At 52.6% G+C, this 25,894-nt stretch overlaps 1 protein-coding gene across 13 annotated transcripts in view; it reads left to right on the top strand.

The window, feature by feature from the left end:
- Positions 1-25,894, top strand: part of GREB1 (growth regulating estrogen receptor binding 1) — a 108,482-nt gene that overhangs the window by 43,118 nt on the left and 39,470 nt on the right. For 11 of the 13 annotated variants that reach the window (XM_039887830.1, XM_039887829.1, XM_039887836.1 and 8 more), the window contains exons 2-11: positions 4,441-4,621; positions 9,283-9,402; positions 10,526-10,702; positions 17,831-18,013; positions 18,462-18,605; positions 20,226-20,354; positions 21,659-21,772; positions 22,205-22,348; positions 23,868-24,053; positions 25,355-25,705. In XM_039887830.1, the coding sequence (XP_039743764.1) occupies positions 4,465-4,621; positions 9,283-9,402; positions 10,526-10,702; positions 17,831-18,013; positions 18,462-18,605; positions 20,226-20,354; positions 21,659-21,772; positions 22,205-22,348; positions 23,868-24,053; positions 25,355-25,705 (1,705 nt within the window). In that variant the 5' untranslated portion in view covers positions 4,441-4,464. Of the gene's footprint in view, positions 1-4,440; positions 4,622-9,282; positions 9,403-10,525; positions 10,703-11,846; positions 12,044-17,830; positions 18,014-18,461; positions 18,606-20,225; positions 20,355-21,658; positions 21,773-22,204; positions 22,349-23,867; positions 24,054-25,354; positions 25,706-25,894 lie in introns of those variants that run through there. The other 2 variants (XM_039887831.1, XM_039887837.1) reach the window with 2 other exon arrangements.

The following is a 25,894-nucleotide window of genomic DNA, read 5'->3' as shown; positions in this document are numbered from 1 at the left end:
TCTGAGCTTTTGTTTCTTCATTTATAAAAGAAGGATAAAAGTAAGGATAGAAATAATTACCAGATGGGATTGTTGCTAGGGTTAAATTGGGTAATACTGTGGAAACGCTTAGCGGAGTGGCCTTCCTTCGCTTCATGTGCTTCCCCAAGGCCTTCAGCTGCCGTGTTTCTGAGATTTTGTTTGTCTATCATTTATTTTCATGCCGGATTTCATTTATTTTTTTAAATGTAAACTTGTTTTTAATAAACGTAAATATGCACCTAGTCTAAAAGTTTTATATGGTATGACATGATAATGTAAACTTTAAAATAAAAAACAGCCTCCCTACCTATTTCTACTCCATTTTCTGCTCCTTAGAGGCAACCAGTTTTTAATTCTTGTTTTTTTTCTTTTCTGGAATTTACCCCTTTATTTGCAAGTGATAACCAGTGCTGCAATTTCTTAGTTATTTCTAGACCATCTTTTTATTCTTACTGTGGAATATGAGAATTTAGCTTTCTTACACCTCTTTCTTCTTCCTTCAAAAACACGCCCCCACACCCCGTTTCTTTCCCCATCCTCCCCAAACAGTTCTGTGGCACACTCTGGTTGAGTCAGCACTCAGCATAGGCTTGCAATGTGCTCTAATTTTCAGTTCCTATACAACGTTTTATTTTTCCCTGCAGCTTCTAATTGTCGCTTTTTCGTTTACTTAAATTTTTATGAATCTATCGATAATTCATCCCCATAGTCTGATTGAACCTGGAAAACTTTCAACATGGTTTAACACATCTGGTAATCACGTGCGTCTGCAGGGTGGAAGGGGGCCTGCAATTCTCGTACTAGGCGCGGCAGGGGCGCAGCATGGGGCTTGGGGGCGCAGCCCGGGGCGCGGGGGCGGGGGCGGGGCGCGGTCGGGGGCGCAGCCCGGGCGGGGCGGGGGAGCGAGTGTCTGAGCCACACGTGGGTCGAGGCCCTTCATTCTGTGGGCACTTGGGAGGGTCTAGGCTTCCGCGTTTGACCCTGAGCTAGGCTCGCCTCTCTCTGGCTCTGTGGTCCCCCATCTGACGCGTATGGGGTTCTAACCCACCTAAGGGCTCCCACCGTGCCTCCACCTCAGCCTGCTCTGACCCCTGATCCCCAACCTCCTCCCGTGGCTGGCGTCCTGTCTGCACACACCTACTGCCGTGTGTATGTGGGAAGTCCCCGCACCCTTCCATTACCGTCCTATGGGGACTAGCCAGCAGGGCCACAGCCATTTCACGTGCCCCTCAGTGCGCCCTCCCCGCCCTGATTCACCCGCATTTACTTGACCTGACTTTAAGTCATCATTGGATAAGGAGCGGGGCCATTTCTCTATCACTGCGTGCTTGTAGACATCAAAGCGTTGACGTCTGCTTAGGGTTGAGTGTGAAAACGTTTCTGTGCCGTGGTCCCCTTTGTGTTGCTCCTCTCCCCGCCCCCGCCCCGCAATCCTGTTTCTTTTCACAAGAGTTCCTTCGGGTTACTTATCATTTCCAGGACTCCGTCGTCACCAGAACGGGCTTCATAATATCCTCACCTGGCGCCGTGTGCGTGAAGCGAGGGCGCATACTCAGTGTCTCGCACAGTGAACGGCCAATGAGTGTTATCCATATTTGTTCTTTTTGGCTCCATCCTCGCTAGGCGTTGATCTGCTTTAAGCGGTGGAGTCCTCTGGGCTCAGGGTGCCAATCAGCCGTCAGGTGAGCTGAACAGGACCTTGGCAAGGTAGGGTCTGGATGCCCCAGTCCGCCACCGATCTCCATCCTGCAGGGGCTCCATGTAAAACGGCCTGGCCTCAAAGCTTCTGTGTGCGTTAAGCTCCTCAGACAAAGCGCTATAGAAATAGGAGGCATTTCTGATCTTTTAATTGGCTGCGGTTTTAAACAGACCACCCTGAATCGACTATAATGCACGTGTCCCCAAATGTGGCCTCATTCACTTACCGAAGTATGCAGCAGGTCAAGAAAAAAAAGGCGGAGGAGGAGGCCCTGGAGCCTCTTTTGATGGGGCTATTAGGTGGCTCGCAGCTGACCCCTTTCAGGAGCACTTGCTTTTTGTTGGGCTAATTTCTGAAGCAATCCTCCCAACAGCCCCGGTCCCCAGGCCGTAAGCAGAGGCTGGCCGAGGGGCCCTGTGGTCAGGAATTACTGCTGCAAGCAGGAAGTGTCCAATGGTTCTCACTTACTTTTAGTTGGAAGAGGAAAGTCTTCTTTACAATACAGGCAGAAAGTCGGTGAGACCACCTGCCCGTTTCACGTTTCAGAGGGAACCAGATTTCCCTAAGGGTAGCAAAGGTCCCATCTCGAAATGGCTCTGCCACCAACAGAATGAGGACAAGAATTTCTTACATGGGTCTCGAAGTGCTACGAGAGATTGTGCCTGGTTTGTGAAGCCATTCTCACAACTAGTGTGGCTGAGCGTGTGTCCGTGTAATGAAGCTACTGTCCTATGGTCACACTGGAGCAGGCATCTTGTGCTATTTTTTTAAGTCATATGCTACTTTGAAAATCGATGGTATAGTAGACAAGAAATATGCAAAGATATAGGAGAATCAAATAAACTATTTCCTTCTATTCCTTGAAGAAAGTTTGTATGTCTCTTTTCTCATATTGATTGTATATTTGTAAAAATCCATCAGGTGTCTCTCAAAATGAAACTCTTGACAAACTTAAAAAGAGTTTTTAAGGCCACAGTCATTATTATAATCCAGTGCAAATGAGAAAGAAATAATATAAGGCTGACCCCTTCCTTCTCAAGTCTTGACTATTTATAAATTAAATATAAACTCTGGATAATTATCAGATTGAAGAGAGAATCGGAAGGGATATCATAAATTGTTTAAAAATAAATGAAAAGAAGAATATTTTATACTAAACTTATGTGCCATAGCAAAAGAGGTACCCAGAGGAAAATGTATAGCTGTAAATGTCCTCATTATTAAAGAAATAAGGTGGAAAAATAAAGATGATGATAAAGTAATTATTTTAAGAACTTTGGAAAAGGTACAAGAAATTAAACGCCCCCAACAAAAGGGAAATATAAACAAAAAGCTAAATTTAATGACATAGGAAATAAATGGAAAAACATTAGGAAGGAATATGAAATTAAATGGAGGTTCTTAGGAAGGACTAAATATAGAGATTTAACTATATGTATGGTCTGAGAGAAAGGTCTGACCGAATATCTGCTCCTTCACGCAAGGGAATACGATGCAGCCATCACAGTTGTTTTAAAAACAGTTGTAAGAGGATCAGGTGAAATGCCTACGTCAAGTGAAAAAAGCGGAATCAAAAATTGTATCACAGAATGATTATAACCATGGGAACACGGTGCCCCCATCTCCCTCCTGTCCCCAAGTTCTGAAGGAAATTAAGTCCGGAAAAAATACATCAAAATATTGATGCAGGAATGAAGCGCTGATGCATACAGTGCAGGGGAAGCTCAGACACACTGTGGCCGCAGGAAGAGGCCAGCGGCAGACCACAGACAGTGCGAGGCCCGTAGTGTGAGACTTCCAGGCAGAGCAGGCGAAGCTGTGGGGACAGAGAGGAAGTTGGCCTTGCCTAGGGCGGGGGTTGGGGGGTAGGGGAGTGACAGGTAAAGGGTATGGGGTTTCTTCTGGGGCGATGGAACCGTCTAAAATTGATCACGTGATGGTTGCACAGCACTGAATGTACCGTAAATGTTTGAATCGTACACTCTGAGTGAGTGATTGCGGTGGGAAGTGAATTAAATCTTAATCAAGCTGCTACCAAAAAAAAAAAAATCACAGTGGTTATCTTGGGGAATGGAAATATCGTGATTTTTCCTGACTTTTCACCCTCTTTTGTAAATTTTAGATTTCCAGATGTAATTCTGTGTTACTGGTATAATGAAAACATCATAAACCAAAAAAAAAAAAAAAAAAACATTTTAAAGAAGGTTAATAATTGGCCTTTTAGCGGAAAAGACAATGATGGGGAATCTGCTAGCCTGCCTCCAGAGAAGGCAAGGGGAGGCCGAGTCCCGTAATCCTAGAATCTGGGGACTGGTTGTCACGGGTCACTGAATTGTCAGTTGCTGACACGTACACAGAGTGGCTCAGGGCTATTCTTCTGCAAGTCTAGGAAAATAGAGGTTCACTGGTCTGGGGTGTCACAGGGGCAGGATCACACCTCAGGGAAAAGCTGAGGGTCCGTGAAACCTGGGGGTGGCTAAGAGCTGGTTTCTAGTAAAATATTTCAAGAGGTGTCAGACACTGCTAGCCAGAGGTGAGTGGGTGATCGCCGTCACTTATATAACTTCCTGTAATTGTCGGGCGGCAGCTGTGGCTGAGCCGCCTGCCCCTCCTCTTTGCTGAATGGGAATCACCGGCCCTTCTCTCTTTGGCCTCTACCTTTGGGCTTTGCGTGCTGGGTCAGTTCCTTTAACCAAAACTGAAATGCCATTTTTGAACAGAAGGCTCCATCGTCTCTCTGGAAGATGGGAAACTCTTACGCTGGACAGCGGAGGACCAGGCGGTTCGAAGAGGTCCTGCACAATTCCATCGAGGCCTCGCTGCGGTCCAACAGCCTGGCGCCCAGGCCCATCTTCTCCCAGCTGTACCTGGAGGCCGAGCAGCAGCTCTCCGCTCTAGAAGGTAGGAGATGTGTTTCTGAATTTCTTTTAGTTTGTGCAGTTAATGTCAGCAGCAGGACTTGAAACCCCTTCGTCCGCTGCTCTGGGTAGAAGATGTTGAGTCTAGCAGAAAAGAAGTGTTAGAGAAAGTTGCCCATGAATTCTGACTTGGCTGAAATTAAAATAAGTTCCAGCCATAAAGTGGCAAGGAATAAAATTTTTCATTGGACGAATCGGAGAAAGGAAGAGGGTTGTGTTAGCCTATTCTAAATCAGTTGTTACTTATACTAATTAAAAGGTGGAACGTTCTTACCCGGATTCGTAAGAAATTTTAACATGCGTTTGACCCTCAGTTACTGTCTTTCTCTTTGTCCCGTGGTTCGTGGCAATATCTTTGCAAAGTAGTCTGGGCAGTTTCTTTTGTAAGAGCTCTCCGAAAACTTTTAAAAACCAAGAATGAACCCTTATGAATTTTACGTGTGCCAGGAATTAGTAAATTATCTTCAGGCCTGGGGACAACTTTAGAGTTTATTTAATTATCCAGAGAATAAAATGGTTGTGGTTTTCAATCTTTAGTTTGTCTTTTTTTATAGCTGGGCGTTTTCATGTCAAAAATTACCCTTCAGCCATTCATACTATGGGACGGTTCATGTCATGAACATTCTTTCTGTCCATTTATGTCTTTCACTTGGAGTTGCCTACAGACTTCGCTTAGCTATTGAAGCGAAAGAGGGCTGTGGTTTAAAACAAACTTTAATGAACTACTTAAATACGAAAGTGTGCAGTATGCCTGGTCCTGTGTTGCGGTGATCATGATGTGTGTGTGCGTGGCAGTGTGTGCGCACACCTGTGTGTGAGTGCGTGCCTGTGCGGGGTGGGGGTGGGCGTGGCGGGCTGCGGAGGGCTGCTCGTAAGGGGAAATGAGGCATGGCTGTGCTCGGGGGACGCCTGAGAGTTCCTTATTCTAGCAGGGAGGCATTCCTCGTGTCGCTCTTTAAAATGTCCCTAAGTTAACCTGGTGGAGAGCAGCAGCTGAGGACCCGAAGGAGCTGGAGCTGGGTCGGAGAGGAGCGAGACCGTGGTCGGAAGCAGGCAATGGGAAAGCCACGCGTCCTCTTGTATCGTGGCATAGGAAGCGCTGCTGTGACACTGTGGGGCGATGAGCAAAAGCTGGAGGGTATGTTCTAGACTGTGTTTTCAGCGAGGAGAAAGACTCGTGAAATGCATATTAAATAGCCATCCGTATCGTCTCACAGTATTAAAAGGCTCTGTTGGCAATGATACACGAATGACGATAATCATGATAAACCAGTTAGTGCCTTCGCATGGCACCTTAAAATCTACAAAGTGCTTCCCTTACGACGGGTAAAGTAATTGAATTCTATGATTTCGGAAGATGGGGGATTGGTTTGCTCGACGTTTTCAAGGATGCTGACCTGGGAAGAGAGAAGAGAAAGCCATCGGAGGGTCCCACTCAGCTTTTCCTTATGTCTAAGACCTCCACAGACAGCCTTTCCTGGCCTCTCATTGGGAGGCTGTTTCCCGAACTTCCTGATTCCTCAGGATGCCCTCATCCGCCGATAGGGCGCTGGGCCAGTGACACTTTCCGGGGACCGTTTTGAGGCTTCCACTCCTCGTGCCTCCTGTGTCGAGTGCTGAAGGCTTCCTGCCAGCTGTTGGCACCTCGTTCTGCCCCCTGTTGGTATGGAAACCAGAGCGGCCCTCGCTACGGTTTTTCCATTTGTCCAGCAAACCCAGTGAAGACATTCTCTGAGATGTGGTTTTTGTAGCAGGGGAAGGTTGGCAGGTGGACGGAGACACTTCGGTTTGCTAAATGTCACCGTAAACGGAGCAGTTTGCTCCAGCCCCTGGTTTCTGCCTCGTAAACTCCGAGGAGACAGCTCGTCCAGGCCACCTCTTGTTCTGTCTGTCTTTCTATCAGCCGCTTATCTCATGGCCGTCCTTCCTTGCACAGTAACATTGGAGAGGATTTCTATGAGCGGGGCGCTGGTGCCCTAAACGCCTTCGGTCAGTTAACGTTCTGCTGGTCGTGAGGGTCATTCGGCAGAGGCCTGATTACTTTGTTCTTCGAATGAGGGGGTCTTACTACCTCCTCCTAGGGGAAAAACCTTTTACGTGTTATTTATTTTTTAAAAAGCAGCGTCAGCCAAATGGAACAAATAACCACCCTGGCATTTTGAGATGAGTATTCATTAATTAAACAAAACGCAGGTAAATTCCTGTGTCCCACCCACCCGGCATGTCATGCAGACAGTTTACTAAACACTCAAATGGACAGCCTCCTCCTCCGCAGAGTGCAGTGCCCCCGAGAACCTCGGGGTTCCTGTTTCAGTGTGAAGGCCCTAAGCTCCCACCCCAGCTGGCTACGTCCAGCCCTCCTTTCGCCCAGAGCCCTGGGTGACAGTCGGTGTCTCTGCTCCGGCTTAGGAAGTGTCCTGATTGTTGCCGGCTGACTGATCCCATCGGCTGATGTAGACCTTTGACCTTTAATCCTGCCTTTTTAGGGACCGGATTTTAACCTCTTTCTTTGACTTCCTGAGGCTTCAGTCCCTCCTCTTCATTCTCTCTGGGAGTCCGAATTCCTGTGCTTTTCAGCTCAGCAGAGTGATGCGCAGACGTTTCTGGTTGTGCCTTCAGCGGTCTTGACACTTACCCCTTCTTGCTGTCATCTTTGGTGTCTTTCCTGTCCCCTCTAAGCTGCTGGAGTGCTGACTCAAAGAGCTCTGGGTTTTGCTGCAGAGCCTTCTATGCCACCACCCCACAGGGGGCTGAAGGACAGTTTGAGTGCCCGTGGAGTCCGGTGCCCGGGGGCTGGGTCCGGTGCCGTGTTGCCGGTGCCCGGGGGGCTGGGCGTTACTCCCTTCCTTCTGCATCAACCTCCCCACCCCCTTCCCCCACCCCTGCCTGTGACCGTAGAAGGGACGCTTGTCAAGGAGGCTCTCCAGTCGGCTCTGGCCCCTTTTCTTCTTCCTGGGCGACGTTTCCACCGTCGTCCCTCCACCTCTGTGTCCTGTAGACCCAGAAAGACAGAGATACCAGGAATTCTTGCTTCACTCCTGCTGTGACCTTTCTAAGGTCACGGGCCTGAGCAGGCTTGAAACGTCCAGTTTCTTCCTCCTCTTGTCCCACACGCACCTGCATAATGGTGACCACTGCGAGGTTACATTCCCAGCACCCCGTACTGATTGAATCACACCTGGAGTATCCTGTGCCTCTCTGAGGCCGTATTTCCCCATAGACTGTCACAGCCCGAAGGGATCTTATAGAACCACCTCGTTTTGCAGGTGCAGGATCTGGTGCACAGAGAGGTTTAGCAACTGTCCCGCGGCCACACAGCCAGTAAAACTGGAGTTCCCCGATTCCCAGGCCTGTCTGTTTACACGGCACACGAGTTCGCCATTGACCTACAACCACTGAACCCACTGGATGGAGGGAGGGTGTGGGGGCCAGGGAGGACGGAGGGGAGACATGACAACAGAGGGGCCAGCGCTGGACGAGGAGAAAGAAACAAAGAAGAAACAGCTGTCATCGGCCCCGAGTATTTAAGGGTGTTCACGATGACCCTATTCCACGAAGGAACCTGTACGCTCTTTATTCAATGACATTTAAAGACAAGTTGAGAAAGGTTTTTATAGCCTAAAATGTCTGTTGAAAGAAGTTGGGACTATCCTCCAACAACTGTGAAAATTCGTTTCTCTGATCCGCCCCCAATCACCTTCCCCTGTTGTCTAGAGATGCTGGCGAGTTCAGTCTGACCGCATGCTCAGATCAGCTGGGCAGATGTTACCCGAGCTCTGCCCCTCGAGGGGACATTCTGATGGGCATCTAGAGGGCAGAGATGACTAGGGCAGGACACTGCTCTCCAGGAGGGGAGCGACAAGAAGCTGCCGTGGCAGCTCACACACAGGGACCGGTGGCTTTTCCATGGCCAAGTCCTCTCTCTCCCGGCCAGTTCCTCATTTGACATCACTCCCGAAATAGTATTTCACTTAAAAAATAATTTCCTAAAGTCGTCATACCAGGTTCTGTTCTGGAATGGCTTTTTGCATGTGGGCGTGACAAATTTGGGTGTGTTTGTATTTCTGGTAATGTATGCATGGGTTTACCTCTGGGGGTAAGTGATAGTGCATTGTTTAACCGCTCTCTTGAACTGTGTAAAGGCGGCTCACACCGTCCTGGTGTTCTAATCCACGCCGTGCAGTCGGTGGCTAGAGCATCAGCTTGGACGTCAGACACACCTGGGATCATGTGCTCCTAGCAGTGGGCCAGTCATGGGGCTCCCTGAGCCTCAGTTTCCTTATCTGTAAAATGATCTATCTAGTCCATCAGGGTGCCTCCCACACACATATTTTCGGGATGCCTACTACATACAGGCTTCATGCTCAGTCCTTACCAATTATACACAAATTGAACTCTGTGTGTAGTGCATGTGCAGACATGTGCCACTGTGACGGGAAGAGACGTGAGCCTGCATTTGAAGTCACGAGACCACGGTCCGAGCCTGAGTCTGTGACATTGGGAAAGCCATTGCCTGAGTGAGCCTTAGCTTTCACCTCCCGTGTAGACAGGTGGTGTGTGTGTGAGGACCGGTGAATTACTCGGTAGCCGTGACTCGCTCGGTGCTTACCTCTGCGTCCCTTCTCACTCCTCTCCCGCTTCTAGGTGGAAGCCGAGTGGACAATGAGGAAGAGGAAGAAGAGGGGGAAGGCGGGCTGGAGCCGAGCTGTCCCCCAAACCCCTACCAGATGCACCCTCCGCCCGAAGGATGCTGCACCACGGATGGTGAGCCAGCCAGCCCCTGCCGGCAGTGCCCGCTGCCCAGTCTGCGGCCGTGTGCTGTGGGGGTCCCCTGTGCCAGTGTGCCCCCCGTACCTGCAGCATTGGCCACCCCACAGCATAGTGCTCCATCAGGCTCGTAGCCCCTCAGCCATTTGGGGCAGCCTTGACTGCTAGGTGCTGGACCTCACCCACTGGGAGTTTGCTGCACTTACCCAGGACTAGGGAGGGGGCCAGCCAAGCCTGAGCAGCAGACCGGGGCTCCATCCCCGTGGGGGATGGGTGGGAGCTTGGCGGAGCTTACCTGGCCCCATGCAGTGCAGCACACAGTGGGCCCACAGGCTTCCCTTCTGCCTTCCACCCAGGGGCAAGGGAGGAGAACTTGGAGACACTGTGTAAATGCAAAGCACACAATGCGCCGTCCTGCCGAGTTTGCGGGGAAGCTCTTGGGATCCCCAGAGCTGGTCTGGTCGGTAGCTAAGGAAGGAAGAAGCACAGGAGCCTGGGCTGAATGTGCCTCACGAGAAAAACCCCAGAAAGGGTCCATCCAGATAAACTCAGCTGTTTCCGTCGTCTTCCTTTTTTTCCAGATGTTTTTGGTCATTTAATTTTTTGAATAGAAAATATATTTAAAAGCTCTTAAATACGAAAGTGTATAGCATGAAAGTCTCCCTCTGCGAATGAGTCTCCTCTGTGTCCTGGTCACCCAGGCCTCTCCCCAGAGGCCTCCCGCCTCACCTGGTTCTTACCCTCATTTCTGATACTCGCTGGTCCTCATACACGTAAGACGCAGGGTGTGAAAAATATTAAATCGCTCGCATTTCCTGCTGGATTTATCTTGCATACATTTTAATTTACCCTCATTTGTCTACATTTTTTCCCTGTTGAGCTGCATTTGTACATTAATGTGTACTATGTGGGGACACAGATGTCATAAAAGCACGGGGTTAAGGGTCGTGAGTAACCATGGTTATGATTTTATCTCTCAGAATTAATTTTAAAGTCACCCACATCCAGAGGTAAGGGTTGGTCCCGACAAGATCCAGGAGGTCCTCATCCCTTTGCCCACGTGGATCCTGGTTCTGGAAGCCTCTCGGCAGCGTGCGTGAGCCCCGCCCCTTCCTCCTAGGGTTCTGCCAGGCGGGGAAGGACCTGCGTCTTGTCTCTGTCTCCAGCGAGCCCATCGACGTCCCCACAGGCTTTCTCCTCGTGGGGGCCAAGTCCCCGAGCCTGCCGGACCACCTCCTGGTGTGTGCCGTTGACAAGCGGTTCTTGCCGGATGATAATGGGCACAACGCTCTTCTCGGTAAGTTTCTCCCTGGCTCGTCTCCACGGCCCCGTCTGCGTGCGGGGTGAGGATGAGGGAGGCCTGTGATGGTGGCAGGTGGGCCACCTTTGGAGCCTCTTCATCAGCATAACACACACCCCGTTGAGGTCTTTCGGTAGACTTTCTTCATGGAATGGAATGCAAATGAGAGTCATTATAAAACGTGACTGTCTTCTGGTAGAAAGCCCGTCATTGAGTATTTATTATTTTGTACCTGTATTCATCAAGCCTTCCCTAAATGCTTACTCGCGTCAGGAATGGGACCCAAATCCTGTCCTAGACCCTCCTGGAAGTCATGAGACATGAGGCAGAAGGAGAACAAGGCTGAGCGTGTGTTTCTGGCTCCAGAATGTTCGCGTCCTTGGTAGCCGCCGGCAACTCTCTGTCCGCTCTCTCCTTTGGGTTCCCTGTCACCTCTCAGGAGCTGTCATTCTTATTTTGGTTTCATAGGTGGCTGTGGACCTGTTAATGAACTTGCCCAAGGGTATGTGGCCAGAACTCAGGTCTTCAGGGCTCCAAATTCTATGCTTTTATCACCATACCTCATGGTCCCGTATCTTGGTTAAGGTCAACATGGGGGGAAGTCACAGCTTTGATCTTTCGAATAACCACTGGCTCACAAAGACCCCGACGTCAGCACAGAGTGGAGGCCGAAGCTTGCTAAGCCTGCCTCCCACTCATTCAGACGCTTACTGAGCTCTCACTGAGCGCCGGGCCCTGTGCTCAGCCCAGCCCCCCATTAGTGGAGCAAAATCAGGGGAGATGCGAGGTTTGGACCAAGAGCCCAGAAAGCTGGGTTTCAGCCCTGCGTCTGGCCACGGGTTGCTTGTGGCGTCCGGGCCTCTGTCCTCATCCATACAGTAGGGACATGCTGTCCACACGTGCTGCTGGCCCTTGCGGAGTCTGGCCCCCTTCACCTGGCCTGGTGTCTCCTTTGGATGGTAGCTGGGCAGGCAGGAGGGTTTGTGATGAGTTACCTATTTCAGAGGTAGCCTCAGGAACCACCTTCATTGTAGAAGTGAGTCGGATTGCGAGCGTTTATGGGAGAAACTTCTAGGTTAACTCCTTCCCCGCAGTGGGTGTTTATCGAGCACACTTAGTCTGAGGCTCTGAGCGCAGGACCGAGGTGTGGGGGAGGGGAGAGAGTGAGGCTGACTCAGAGGAGAAAAAGAAATAGCTCCCGCCATGTGGGGTGGGGGCGGGACATGCCCTGTGCAAACTCTGAAACAAGGCGGACGGATGCTGACGGGAGGGACAGACTCGGCCCCGGGACAGTGACCAGGGAGAGAAAAAGTTTAAGCCAACTCTCTTTTCAGGCAGGTTCGTGGGCTGCTTGTAGCTTGTTCATGGAAACGAGAATCATCCCAGAAAATTCACTCCAACGAAGCAGCTCCCAGAGTCACTCCATCTTAGGTTTCGTTTGGGTACAAGGCCGCTCAGGAGGAGCCGTGGCAGGGGGACGGCGCAGTGCCTTGGTCAGCGTTCGATCTGGTGTGGCAGAGGCTTGCCTGACTGCCACCTCACTGCGACTGTGAGGGCAGTAAGTCGAGGGGGTGCTGCATCTTGGACTGTGGAGACGGGGTGCTTTCACCCCCGGCCCTGTCGGGGCTTCAGCTCCCCAGGCCATGAGCACAGGGGAAGTGGCGTCTTTGTTAATCGCTTGCTAGAAAGCCATCAGAGGCGGGGGGCGCAGGCCGGTGGTAACAACCATGCTTCCTTCTTTTAAAATAGCTTTATGCTCTCAGGTTGCACACTTACTGCCGTTCAGGTTTCCTGCACTTAACCCTGATGGAGGCACAGGACAAGGTGGCTGGCAGCCCTCCGGGGGGCCAGGGCTCAGCGCTCTTTACTGACCTATAAAACGGAAGCTGTGGGTTATCTCGGGGGGAACCAAAGGCTTTAGGCCCTCCCCACCCCCATGACTTATAATAAAGAGGGTCTCGTTTTAGTGACTTTGAATCAACTGAGGGATTTTGTCTGAGGAAGTTGAAAGATTAAAATCCAGGTGTGTGTTTCAGTTTTTTTTAAATGGTAATTCATCTAACTTTGCCGATAGCAAAGACATAGAAGAAGAAAGCATCTAAGCAGAATGTCCGTTTCTTAGATGGGAGTAAATGAGTTTTTTGTGTGTTCAGCAAGCAAATAATGAAGTATTTTTGGAATGTATAACCCCAAACTGAGGGTAGCCCTTAAGTTCAGCCTGGGGTCCCAAGGCCAAGTCAGACCGGGGCCTCCCTGGGGAGCTTGGTGTCTGGGAGGAGAACACAGGCAAACAGAGGCTCGGAGAAGCACACAAATGACCACAGAAATAAAGTTATTTAAACCTCTGTGCAGCATGCTACAGCCGGGGTTTAAATTGCTCTGCACACCTGCCAGTGACGGGAAAGCCATCTCAGAGGATGGGGTGTTCCAGTCGGGCCCAGAAACACAGGTGGGATTCTGCCAGTTGAAGAAGAGCACAAACAGCAGCTACTTTAGTGAGACTTACGTGCCAGGAACTGTTGGGAAAGAACCCGGTGACGTGGGAACGTTATTATCTCGCATTTACATGTGAAGAAACAAAGGCACGGAGAGGCCAACCAGCTCGCTCAGGGTCACCCAGCTAGTAAGTGGCAGGTCCTGAATGTGCACGCAGATGACGTGGCCCCGGTGCTCGTGTCCTACGTACGGGACGAGAGGTGTCTCGTCCTGTGTGAAGGAACTTGGCATGCTGGAGGGGTGGTGAGAACGCCCTGTGTCTGGAGCAGAGGCTGCCGGGACGGGCTCCGTTGGGTCCCCTTAGAAAAGGCTGCAGTCTCCGGGAAGTCATTTTCAAAGCACTTGGGGAGAGAGAGGGGTGTAATAGTCTAGTCTCTCAGTCTTCTGTCTCTTCTACTTACTAGCACACGGCCAGCCCCGTTTCACTTATAACTCTTCCTCCTTCTCGACCTTCCAAATTATTTTGAAGCAAATCCCAGACAGCATGTTATTTCATCTGTAAATGATTCAGTGTGGTCTCTGAAAGATAAGGTTCTTTTTTGTTGGAAATCCAATACCATCATCAGACCTAAAAAATTTAACAGTAATTTCTTTATATTTTCAAGCCTCCAGGGTGTTCCAATTTTGTTTTGTAATTTCTTTTACAGTTGTTTTCCTGAATCAAGATCCAAATGAGACTCCCCAGAGCATCTGGTTGCTGTGTCTCTCAAGTCTCTTGTTTTTATTGTCTCTCTTCACTTATGACCTTCTTTCCGAGTTTTTCCTTTATAGTTTATATTTTAAAGAAACATCAGGAGTATTCAAAATGAGGTGATTACCATTTTAATTTGTGTTTCAGAAAGATCTCTTGTAGGTCACATGAATAATTGATTTTTATTAAAAAAGAGAAACTGAGGCAGGGCGCTAGCTATGAGCCTGTTGCAGGGTTCCAGATGATTACGGAGTTGCAAACCTCCGGAGGTCGGGTCGTCAGTCCCCCTGGAGTTTGTTCCTGATGGGCACCCTGCAGCCTTTCATACGCCGTGTGCTCGGAGACCAACTGCCGTGTCGGAAGGAAGCCGCTGTGGATGCTTCAAAGAAGAATCATCACTTTGGTTCTGGAAGGAAACGTGAGGCCCATTTAGTCCTCATCTTGCATTTTATGGTTGGGAAACTGCAGCCTGGATCGAGCAAGCCACATCCGTCACGTCTCCCGGTGCTGCGAGGGCCTAGGTGGAGTCAGACTGGAGTCTCCTGACCCACCTCACGCTCTGCTCTCTAAGACAGCTGTGCCCGTTCAAGGGGGAGGAAGGAGAAAAGACACATGCTGAGCACCTGCTATGTGCTGGACACATAGTGGGCACTTTACTCTTTTGTGCTCCTTCGAGATGGATTTTTGTGAGGAGACAGCATAGCGGAATGGTTCAGTCCCAACTCCCACGCTTCCTACCCTGTACCTGTGGGCAAGTTACTTTCTCTCTTTGCCATGACTCCCTCCTCCATGAACTGTGGACCTACGAATCGTTTTATAGGGCTTCAGGAAGTTTAAACAGGAATGTTCGTAATGGAAAGTGCTTGGCGCAGTGCCCGGCAAATGGTCGGTGTGCAGTAGATGTTCGCTGCTGTTGTCTCGTTTGCAGATGGAGAAAGCTAAGCACAGAGGTGTTCATTCGCCTGCCATGGTCACGTACGTAACCGGTGAGGCAGGCTTTGAGCCCAGACCCCTCCGATCTGCAGGTGTGTGTGTGCTGGACTGCAGAGAAGTGGGCTGGAGAGAGGGCAGGGGCTCTCCTTCCAACAGAAGGGAGAGCCTGGCTGGCGGCTGACACACACAGGCACCCACTCAGCGTGCACCTGTTAAACAGATGCCACCCGCAGCTGCTAAATGCAGCTACGCAGGGCCTGCGGAGAAATCACCGTGCCACTATGTGTGTGGTCATGAAGCGCTCGTGTTTATGGGACGTTTCCCATGGGATGGCACACCGAAGGGATGATTTCTCTTAGGTCTACTGTTTGTACCTGGCAGGAATTTGGGGGTTTGGACTGCATGGCATGTTTCTAGGCCGGCCTTCTAAAGAGGACTCCCACGTCCTCAGGGCGATTTTGGTGGTTTAAAAGCTGGGGTGGTTTAAACCCTTTCCTGGTCTCCTGGGCTGGTTGCTAAGCCGTCCTGTGGTTTCCTGGGTTGGGCCTCCGTGACCCAGGGTCATCGCTCAGAGGAGTAGCTGATTGTCCCGGCCAGAACATTTTTGCCAAAGCAGGAGAGCAGTGTGCTTGCCGGCTCCCTAAGTAAAAGCCCCAGGTGTCCTGAACCACAGGGAGGGGCTCCTTGTGGTCTGTGGTTCCTGTCCTGCTTCTGAAATGGCCCCACGGCCCACGTTTCTCGTGGGACAAAGGTCTGTGATCTGGTTCGCTGTTTCTGGAAAGGGATGCAGTGCTGGCCTGGGCACGTTGCTCTCAGCATCCTCGGTCTTGCAATTCTGTTTCTTGTTCATTCATCTCTCTAACACTCAGGGTCAGAGTCTCTGTCAGGGAGGTTTCTCCAGGGCCTTATTCCTAGATGGCAGCCGAGCCGTTTATCTCACGGTTCCCAGGTTGGAGACAAAAGAATCAGTAAACACGTTCGATGATTACTTCAGAGTGTGCATGGAAGTCTCCCGGCGTTCACTATCGTAGTCACCTTGTTTCTCGTCTCCTTCCTTCCCTCCCCACACGCGCTGACTGTCTGCCGTCTGCCGGGCGCTAGTCTGTGCACGTGCACTTACGTACACAGACGCAACTCACGCCTCCCCGAAGTCACACACGATCCCGGTGCTTTGGAAGCATGGGACAGTTATGGGGGAAAAGACATGCATCTCAGCAACGGCAGCACTGAGGAAGAAGCTGCAAGGGCCTCTGAGCAGTTCAGGAGGCCGTAGGGGTTTGGAGAGCAGCGAGGCCCAGCCCTTCAGGAGCAGGAGCTTGAGCGGGGCGTTGAGTGACGGGCAGGTGGGGCTTAGGTGAGGAAGAGCGTGCACCTGGCTGGGCGGGGAGAGTTCAGGAGGAACTCTGCGTAGTGAAACAAGGACCAGGAAATAAAGCTGGAGATAAGGGTTGCGGGGGGCTTGGGGACAGCCTTGAATGCCATGCTGGGGGTCTGGACTTCAATCTCACACTGGACTTCTGTATCTACTTCGGACTGTTACTTAGTCTCTGTGGTTCTCAGGTTTCTCAAAAGAAGCTTTTTCTGTCCTGGTTGATGGGTTAAGCTGAGCGACATGTCTGGATGACAGTGAATGAGCAGGAACGTCCCTGCTTCTCTGTGCACGTGAGCTCCCTGCCTGTCCCCTTAAGACAAGTCAATAGCGAGCACGGTGTTTGCTGTTCCTTCGGTACCTTATCTGTTTGGTCTGGTGCAGAGGGAATAGGGTTCTGGCAGGTTAAACTAACCAGCACGTGTCCTCTGACTAGACCAAGAGATTTATCCTTAGTTCTCAGGCCTTTTAAGGAATGTTAAACTTGCTTAAAATAAAATAGATCAGAGAGTCCACCAGGTCTCTGTAATGTAGATGTCTCATTTCTCCGTGGAGTAGTTTTGAACCTTCACCAACTGATGTCATTTTGGGCACTAGCCAGAGGCCTCAGGAATAGAACCGTGTGGCCCTCGTGGCCTGAGTTGAAAGGACCTTTTGTAAACTTGTCAGCCAGGGAAGATGATGAAATAAACCAGTCTCTGTTTCAAGGTCTCCCCTCCCAACGAGGCTTGCACTATAGAAGCCAGATGTATGGATGGGCGAAGCAGGGCCCTAAGGAAGGCCTTCTTGAGACATTGTCAACAGGACAGTCATAAGAGGCAACCGTCACCTGTCTCTCGTGGTCGGCAGCCATTCTGATGAGGACCATTTGAATGGACCTTACGGTTCCTGCAGCTCTTCTCAGGCCCGTTCTCTGGATTTTAATAGATCACAGGAGGTGGTTTTGCCACTGTGTAGACAGCTTTCCTAGAGCTTCAGAGCTGACGGGAGCCGCTGTCAGCCCCCAGAAAGGCCCGTCCTGGCCCCCTGTCACAGGACACTGACCCCACGGCAGCCACGTTCCAATGCAGCGTCTCCACTCCACTGGCGGCGAAGTCCCCGGAACCCGCCACCCTCGTCCCGGCTCTGCATTGTGGCGCTGTCTTCATTTCCTCTCAGCCACTCGCGGAATCAAATCACTCGACTCCAGGGTGGAAGTCTGGACTCAAGAGGTCTCCCAGGGTACCCAGCGTCAGCGGCCGACTGCTCCGAGATGCTGCAGCCGGCCAGCACTGAGGGGGATGGGGCGTACCAGGTTATCGCAGGCCCTTGGTCAGTGCAGACAATCGAATGGGACAGTCCTCGTCCTGTCAGCTTCGCGCTCTGTGTAGGCTTTCAATGTGCCCCTGAGCAAGTTCCATCTTCCGAGCTTCCCTGTGTCCATCTCCATCACCAAACATTCTTGGTCCTTCTTCTGTCTGAGGTGTGTCCATCTTGACCTCTGGGCCGGTGGAAGCTGGCGGAGGACCTTTGCCCTTTGCAGTTCTCTGGTTGGTGGTAGAGGACGTGAGTGGTCAGCGTCTCGATGGACTGTGTGTTACCTGAGGAGGAGTTGGGAGGTAAGTGGGAGATGTTGATGATTCGTTTGCTCCTCCAGGTTTCTCTGGGAATTGCGTTGGCTGTGGAAAGAAAGGCTTCTGCTACTTCACAGAATTCTCAAGTCACATAAATCTTAAGTTGACCACTCAGCCCAAGAAGCAGAAACACTTGAAGTATTACCTGGTCCGCAATGCACAAGGGGCTCTAACCAAAGGACCCCTCATTTGTTGGAGAGGCTCAGGTGAGCAGTTCAGCTTCGAGCGGGTAGAGCGTGTGAGGGCGGTGCCCTCCAGGTGAGCCAGGGTGCCTGTTGGGAGGACTTGGGGGAGAGATGGCTCTGTAGCAGGCAAGACGGCAGGTGCGAGGTCGGCCTTGAGAAATTAAAACACTACTTTGCATTCCAGGTGTTCAGTTTATACTCAGCCTAATTGTGTGGGCCGTTTAAAAGTTGGTAGAGGGCCGCACTGTGTTCTGCCTTCCTGCGGCAAGCATTTGGGGCAGAGGTTCTCAACCAGGGTGGTTTTGTCTCTCAGGGGACATTTTGCAGTGTCTGCAGACTTTTGGATCCTCACGATGGGAGGGTGCTACTGGCCTCGAGTGGGGGGAGGCCAAACCCCAGCCTGGGAAACGGTCCTAACGGGGCAGAGTGGCGGGGAGCTAGTTTTCACGCACACGTCTCGACCCCTTAGAGTCCCGAGGCCGGCCCAGCACCACCGGTACCGGCTCTGGTTCTCTCTTCCCGCCGCTGGACAGCTCTGGGCCGCAGGCTGCCTCCTCCAGTGAGCCCACTCCTGGAACTAGCCCGGGCGTCCCCATGGGAGCGCAGCACGCAGGTGAGGTGGCTCACCCCGCAGGCCTGGCGTGCCATCCACACGGCACTCAGTTATGCGGCCAAACCTTCGGGATACATAGGAGTTTGTGTCCTCTTCCTACAATGCCTTTGCGTTTCTCCCGGTGTTGGGCAAAGTTCTCCACACAGGATGCCATGTTTTTAATGTGGAAAGGTGTTCTGCGTTCCTGTCTGCCGTGTTAACGCGATCCCCTTGTTGGTGGGGTGGATGTTAGGGTTCCTCTGCACCCCCAGTTTGCAGCATAGAGCTTGCTCTGTAATGGGGACTAAGTCGGTGTTGGAACAGAACTCCTGGGAGGGGCAGGGAAGACCAGACGGTGCCCGTTGCCATGTGCTCAGGATTCCGTGGCTCTGCGTGAGCACCTCGGTGGGCCGTGATGAGCCACCGCCATCAGGCCTTCATCTCCCGTTGCGCTGCCGGGAAGGTGAGGCCCACTGGTGCTCACCTGGGTCCTCGCCTGGAACCTCACGGGCACTGGGAGGTGCAGGTGTTTCCGGCTGATGTGCTTGGTGTTTGGCCATCCTGAACAGACCTGATAAACATGGCGGCTGTCACCACAGGAGGTAGCGGCCGTCTCAGGGACTCGGGGAGGTTGGCTGGTCTCACTCCTCCTGCCCAGAGGGTCTGTGGATGGCCCTGCGTGTGGGACATGCTTTTGTCCACACCTGGCTCATCGCGTCTGTAACAAAGAGGTGGCACTTGGCTGGGTTGGGAACATGTTCTCCTCCAGAGGCAAGATGCCTCCCTTCCCACGTGGTACACCTGCTGTTATCCCCATTGCGCTGGGCCACCTGGGACCTCCGTCACCATGGCAACTGGAGAGCCCACTGTTTTGGCCATCAGCACCCCTGGGTGTAAGTTCCAGCGCTGCTGCCTTGTGGCTGGGCGATTTGGGGCAACTCATTTAAACTCTTTGAGTCTTTGTTTCCTCATCTATAAAGTTGGAGAAAATCTTTTCTGTCCAATTTGCAGGGCAGTTGTAAGAATGAAGTAAGATCATAATAATAGCAAATCCTCACTGGTGCTGGCTGCCTGCCAGGCTCTGTTCTATGGACTTGACTTCTCTTAAATCACGTCATCCTCAGAACACCTCTATTATGCCCCCATCTTATGGATGAGAAATTTGAAACACAGGGAGGTTAAGGAAGGTCGCATGGCTAGTGCAGTGAGCCTCTGAAGACCAGAATCCACAGGAGTCCCCAGAATTATCCGGGGAGCCGCAGCCCCTTAGAGCAGCCTGGACCTGGGTAACCTGACAGCTGTCCTGAGTGTGTCTGATCCAAACCTCAACTCTGGAGGGTGAAAGATAAGGTGGAAGGAGGGTGAACAGTTTCAGCGGCAGTCCTGGAATTCAGGGGCTACTCACAACCCTCCGGTCCTCTCTGCACCAGGGAGCGCTCCCTGGGGCACGGCACGCGTGCGTGTGCACATGTGTGTGTGTATGTTTGCTCCGTGGGGCCGTATCACTGAGTCTGAACCCCCGATGGGACTTGTCAGAGAAAAGCTCATTTGGGAAAATGGAAGAAAAGGAAGTTGCTGCTTGCTGGGCTCACAGAGCGTCCCGTGGACTGACCTCCTCTGTCATACTTCCTCTTTGCTCAGGACCAGTCTCTGACCACCCCTCACAAACTGCCGCAACGGGTCCGGCTGTTTTTAACGGCAAAGATTCTCCGAAGACCCAGCAGCTGGTGAAGAACAAGCTGCCGGCCATGCCCCGGCCCTCGGCGCTAGGTAGCGTGCCTGTCCTGGGGGTCCTGCCCTCTCTGGGTCCAGGTGTTTGTGGGGGGATGTGGGGGCCATCTTGCTGGGGCCTCCAAGCTTCCTGGAATTGCTGCTGCTTGGGAGAAGAGTCTGGCCAGGTCAGCGGACGCCTACTGAGTCCATGGGGCTGTGCTCGGGCCCTTGGGCTGGGTGACACATCTGTGCCAAGAAGTGGCGTGAGCCTGTCCTGGGGCAGGCGGCCTGTCTCGTTGTGGGCTGTGTATTGGGAGGGCTCTAGAGGTCTGGAGAAGTAGGGGATAATGTGGTGTCATGGGAAGAACATCAGATAAATACGAATCCAAAACCCAGCTTGGTCTCATTATTCGGGGATCTCGGACAAGTCTTCTGGCTGAATGTTCCCTCCTCCTCTGGAGAAAAGACTTCTGCTCTGAAGGCGGCTGAGAGGATCCGACGCGGTGCCTTAGACACACCAGGGATCCCGGGGTCCTTGGCCTGCTGGGTTTCTGGGTTACAGGGAACGGAGCTGCATTCAGGCAAAGAGCGTTTTAATGTTTTTCAGATGAGCTTAATGTGCAGTCAGGGTCGAACGTGTAGCTCTAAATATGGGGGGAATTTTGCATCAAAAATTGGTCAAAAAAATATGATAACCAGTTCTTGATATTTGGAATAACCCAGGAACATAGTGAGTCATGTGGATGCTGTCATCCAGCGTGGGCAGGATGACTCATTAACAGCAGTGGGCACCAGCTTCTGTTCCCCTTGGTTTTTTTAAGTCTGAAATTAGCTTTCAAGGCCGTGGTGGGGAGAGGAGCACAGGTGGATCAGTACTGCCCCCACATGGTGACACTGAGCTGGAGGCTTGAACACAGCTGCCTACAGCAGCACAGATGAACGTATTGGAATGTAAGATGATGATGATGATGATGATGATGGTGATGATGGTGATGATGATGACGGTGATGATGTGGGTCTTGGTAGCTACCATTTATTGGGCTCAGGCTTTGTGCTTTACATATATTCTCTTTAGTCCTGATCAAAGCATCTTTCAGAGTAGGTTTAATAATCCCATTTTAAAGATGAAGGAGCTAAGGCTTTGAGATGAAGCTTAGATACCCGCATGAGTTTGGAATGAAACATTTACAAAGGTTGACAGGGTGTTTTCTTATGCCTAGATACTAAACTAGATGCTAAAACCCATTGTAAACTGATTTTTTTTTGTTGTTGTTACAACAAATAAGTGTCCAAGTCAGGGGAATGTGTTATTGAAGCTTGTCCCCGGTAACAGCCTAATCCATACTCTGAATGTTGTCTAGGTGTCATGTCAAACTCCGGGCCCCCCAAAAAGCGCCACAAAGGGTGGTCTCCAGAATCTCCGTCAGCTACAGATGGTGGCTACTCCCAAGGAGGCGGGAACAGAGCTAAGTATGGTGAGTGACAACACCCAGGCTCAGGCACTCGTGGTGGAGGTGCTGCTGGCTGGCACGTGCGTTTTTACGTGTGTTGGGGAGAAGTACTCGGGAGGCTGACTTTGGCTGGACAGAGCGAGCTCTTTTCCCACGTATTGGGTTTGCTGTACGGCAGTGAGTTCCCAGGTCCTATAGGAATTTAAGAAGGGGGTGGCCACTTACTTGGCAGGGATATTGGGGACGAGGGGACTGGGTCCTTTGGTGGGGAAGGTTGGACTGAGCGCCCTTAAAGATGCTTTCGACCTCAGGAGTCTGCGAGTCCAGGACTCGGGTGCACCCGCGGCGGGGGTAAGCGTCAGGGTGTAGCAGATTTGTGGGCAGGTCTGACGTCAGGTCTGCTGGAGAGGAACGTCTCGTCTCCATGTCTTTCTAACACCCTCGGCGTGTCCCTAGAGAGCACGGGAACGTCCTGCATGCCCCAGGTTGGCTTGGCGGGACCAGCTTCGGTCACCTTTCCTGTCGTGGCCTCTGGAGAACCAGTGTCCGTCCCCGACAACTTGATGAAAATATGCAAGGCCAAGCCGGTGATTTTTAAAGGCGAGTACTATGCGACAAGTGTTGGGGGAAGGGGGCCCAAAGGGCTGCACGAGAAGCAGACAGCACCCGGACGTCATTCCAGCGTGACTCCAAGGGTGTCCTGAGCAAATCTGAAGCCCTTGCCACGGCAACGAAAGAACTAAGCAGACGTGTCGTGGGCATCACCCCGGGTCAGATGGCAAGGGTTACGGAGCTCGTCACGGATGTCCACCACGAGCCCGAGTAAAACAGTTCCGTGCCACGACATCCGTTTGCCCTTCCTGTGTCCCTTCCTTCGCTCGGTCAGCCTCACCGAGCTGCCGCTGGGGCAGCAGGCCCGGCGCTAAGCGCCGCGGGTTAGTTGGGTCCCCGGCCCTTTGCTCATTTATTAGACCGGGAGCCCCGGTCTGGGGGGGTGTCCTGCTGTCTCCCTGTGTCACTAGTGTTTTCTGACTGTGACATCTGATTTTGGTGGGGCAGAGATAGCTGTGCTCACCATGTAGAAGCATAAAACAAAGCTAGATTTTTATCTCCGTTTTGTGTCCGGGGCTAACGTGTGCTACGTGGAGGGAGGTTTTTGGTTCCGCGGAAGAAATCCCTTTTTTTCATGACCTTGAAATGTGGGGCCTCGGTAGGACTTGTCTGACGGTGGCCCCCGGCACTGTGTGTGGGCACATAGTGACACACAGACACGCACACACACACCGGGAGGTGTGGGCACAGAGTGACACACACACACGCACACACACACCGGGAGGTCCTTAAATGAGCCAGTGCCGTGTTAGGTGTCATGTAGGAACAGAGGAGAGAGGAGTGGAAAGGGGGAGAGGTGTCTAACTGGTAAGGAAGAAGAAAGGGCGCGCCTTTTTCTCCCCCCTAAAAACCAGAAAATGAACAGGGTATTCAGGAAGAAGGGCGCAAATCTGGGTCCTGAGCTGGGTGAGAGGCGGGGCCAGTCATCCCGCTAGGCCCTGTCGGCCGACTGAAATGACGGCCAGCCCTCAGCCGTGTTGCGTGCGTTCTGAGTGTGGCCACCGTGTGTTAGGCCCCCAGGACACGGCGTTGAGAGAAGGGGCAAGGCGGGGTGCGGGCTTGGTGGTGCGGACAGCGCTGCTCCAGCATCCGCTCTGAGCAGGAGCCTTGGAGAAGTCGGGGTGGGGCCCGCAGACCTGCGCTAACAGCCACGCGTCTCAGACACAGGCCACCCTCTCGGTTCCCCGAGTTCTCGCTGCTTCCTGCCCCACACAGCCCCTCCGTGTTAAGCTGAACCCTGCTCCGTACTGCGTGTGCTCCTCTGGCTCCTCCCCGACTTGCGTAGGCCCGACCCCGCTCAGCTGTCAGAGCAGGGGTCCTCGATCAGATCAGCGAGGGCCGGAGGCTGGGATTTCCCCAGAAAACGGCGCTAAGTCCCCCAGGGGCCACTCGCCTGCGTGCCTTAGTGCGCCTGCGTTCAGAGACGCACACCCCTCGGGCCCCTGTGGCCAAGGCCAGCCGCCAAGTGCCAAGCGCCAAGCGCCAAGCGGATGCTGTTCCTCCACAGGCCACGGGAACTTCCCCTACCTCTGCGGGAACCTGAACGACGTGGTCGTGAGCCCGCTGCTGTACACGTGCTACCAGAACTCCCAGTCCGTCTCGCGCGCCTACGAACAGCACGGGGCCTGCGCCGCGCAGCCCATCTCGCAGGAGATGCAGCTCCTGCTCACCGTCTACTATCTCGTCCAGCTGGGTGAGTCTCCCTCCCCTTCCGTGGGAGCCCCCGGGAGAGTGCTCCCCAAAGGGGGGACGCGCACGAGCCTTCGTCACTGACCACCGCTGACCGGCTCTGGAGGGTGGGAGTGAAATACGGAGTCAAAGTCTATAGCGATAACGCACCAGTGACTTGCCGGCCAAGGGCTGAGTTGGGTTTGGGCATGTGGAAGTGATCGGCAGCCTCGATGGGTGGTGTTTGAGGAGCGTGGGGACAAAAGCCGCACTGGACCGGGTCCGAGAAAACGGAGGTGGGAAGACAAGTGTGTCATGGACAGCTCTCCCGGGGGCCTTTGCTGGCTGGCAGATGTGGGCTCAGGGGGAAGATTTTAACGATGGGAGCTGTAGCAGCTAATCTCATCAGGTTTTGACACAGCCGGGTGAGTGGATGGTGTGATCCCCATTTTTTCACATGAGAGAGCTTGAGGCCCCAAAGCTGGTGCTGGGCGGAGCCGGCCTGGAACACGCCTTCTAGATCGAGGTGACGCTCTGTCCTCCAGCGCTCGCAAATATGAAATTTGGACATACAAACCAGAGAGTAGCTGTAGGAAACACATAGTTGAAAGTATTCAGTTTCACTAGTTATCAAAGAGATGCAAATTAGTAAATCCAACAAAGTTTTTCTCAAATGATTGGTACCAACCTAAATGACGGTATCCAGCAGAGCTAAGGGTTTAATAAAACCAGTACGTTCATATGCCCTTAATGTCATGGTAAGTCGACACGCTTAGACCATCTGGAGGCAGCCCGCTAATGTGTATTGCTCGGCTCCGTGAGTCCACTTTTGAGAATTTGGCCCGAGGACGTCATGTTCTGTACACAGAGATGTGTACCGCAGAAGTATTCACAAAGGTGATTCTTCAGAGGCCGTAAAAAGATCCACAGCGACGTGGCTGAGTGAGCGATGGCGCCGCCACATCACGGGGCGTCGTGTGTCCGTGAACGGCGCTATTCATGCAAACGTGGTTGTGGGGGGGCGTCGTCCCTCCCCGAAGCTGTATGCCCACAGTCCCTCCGCGATTTAAAATCCGAACATGAAAAATAAAGTGAGAAATCCACAGACGCCGTTGTTTCCGTTAGGGTGGCGCGACGATGCTGCTTTCGCCTCCTCCTCCGTTTCCCGGCCGTCAGCCACCGCCGCGGCGCACATAATTTAGAGCGCGTTGTTTTTAAATTAGCGGGCGCGCGTCCCCCCAGAGCCCCCTGTTGTGTTTGTGTGAAGCCGCCGTGCGGGGCGGGCGCTGAAGCCTCTTCCTCCTGCCTGTCGCCTGTCGTTGCCAGCGGCCGACCAGGTGCCTCTGATGGAGGACCTGGAGCAGATCTTCCTGCGCTCCTGGCGTGAGTCACACCTGACGGAGACCCGGCAGCCCCAGCAGGCGCCGCCGCAGCCCTTCCCCCCGGCGCCCGGTGCGGTGGCGCAGGTCACCTCGGCGCAGCTCCCCTGGCTGGCCGGCCTGGCCGCCAGCTCCTGCAACGACAGTGTGCACATCATCGAGTGCACCCACTCTCTGGCCGAGGGCCTCTCCGAGATGTTCCGACTGCTCGTCGAGGGCAAGCTGGCCAAGACCAACTACGTGGTGATCATCTGCGCCTGCCGGAGCCCCGCCATCGACTCCTGCATCGCCGTCACCGGTGAGCCCCCCGCCCCCGCCCCCGCCCGTGCCGCCTGGCTGGGGCTGTCTCCCATGTCAGTTTCCCAGCCGCCCTCCTTTGCAGTTCTGCCCGTTCCGCCTCTCGTGGCCCAGGCTTTGCCCCAGCAGTTGGGTAGTAACCGCAGCGAGTGCTCGGTGGCCCTCCTGGCACCTGCCACTCGTGCCCTGG

This window comes from Pteropus medius, unplaced genomic scaffold (genome assembly GCF_902729225.1).
Source record: "Pteropus medius unplaced genomic scaffold, Ma_sr-lr_union100, whole genome shotgun sequence".
NCBI classification, from domain to species: domain Eukaryota; kingdom Metazoa; phylum Chordata; class Mammalia; order Chiroptera; family Pteropodidae; genus Pteropus; species Pteropus medius.
The sequence above is the reverse complement of the archived record's forward strand: the minus strand, read 5'-3'. Positions and strand labels throughout refer to the sequence as shown.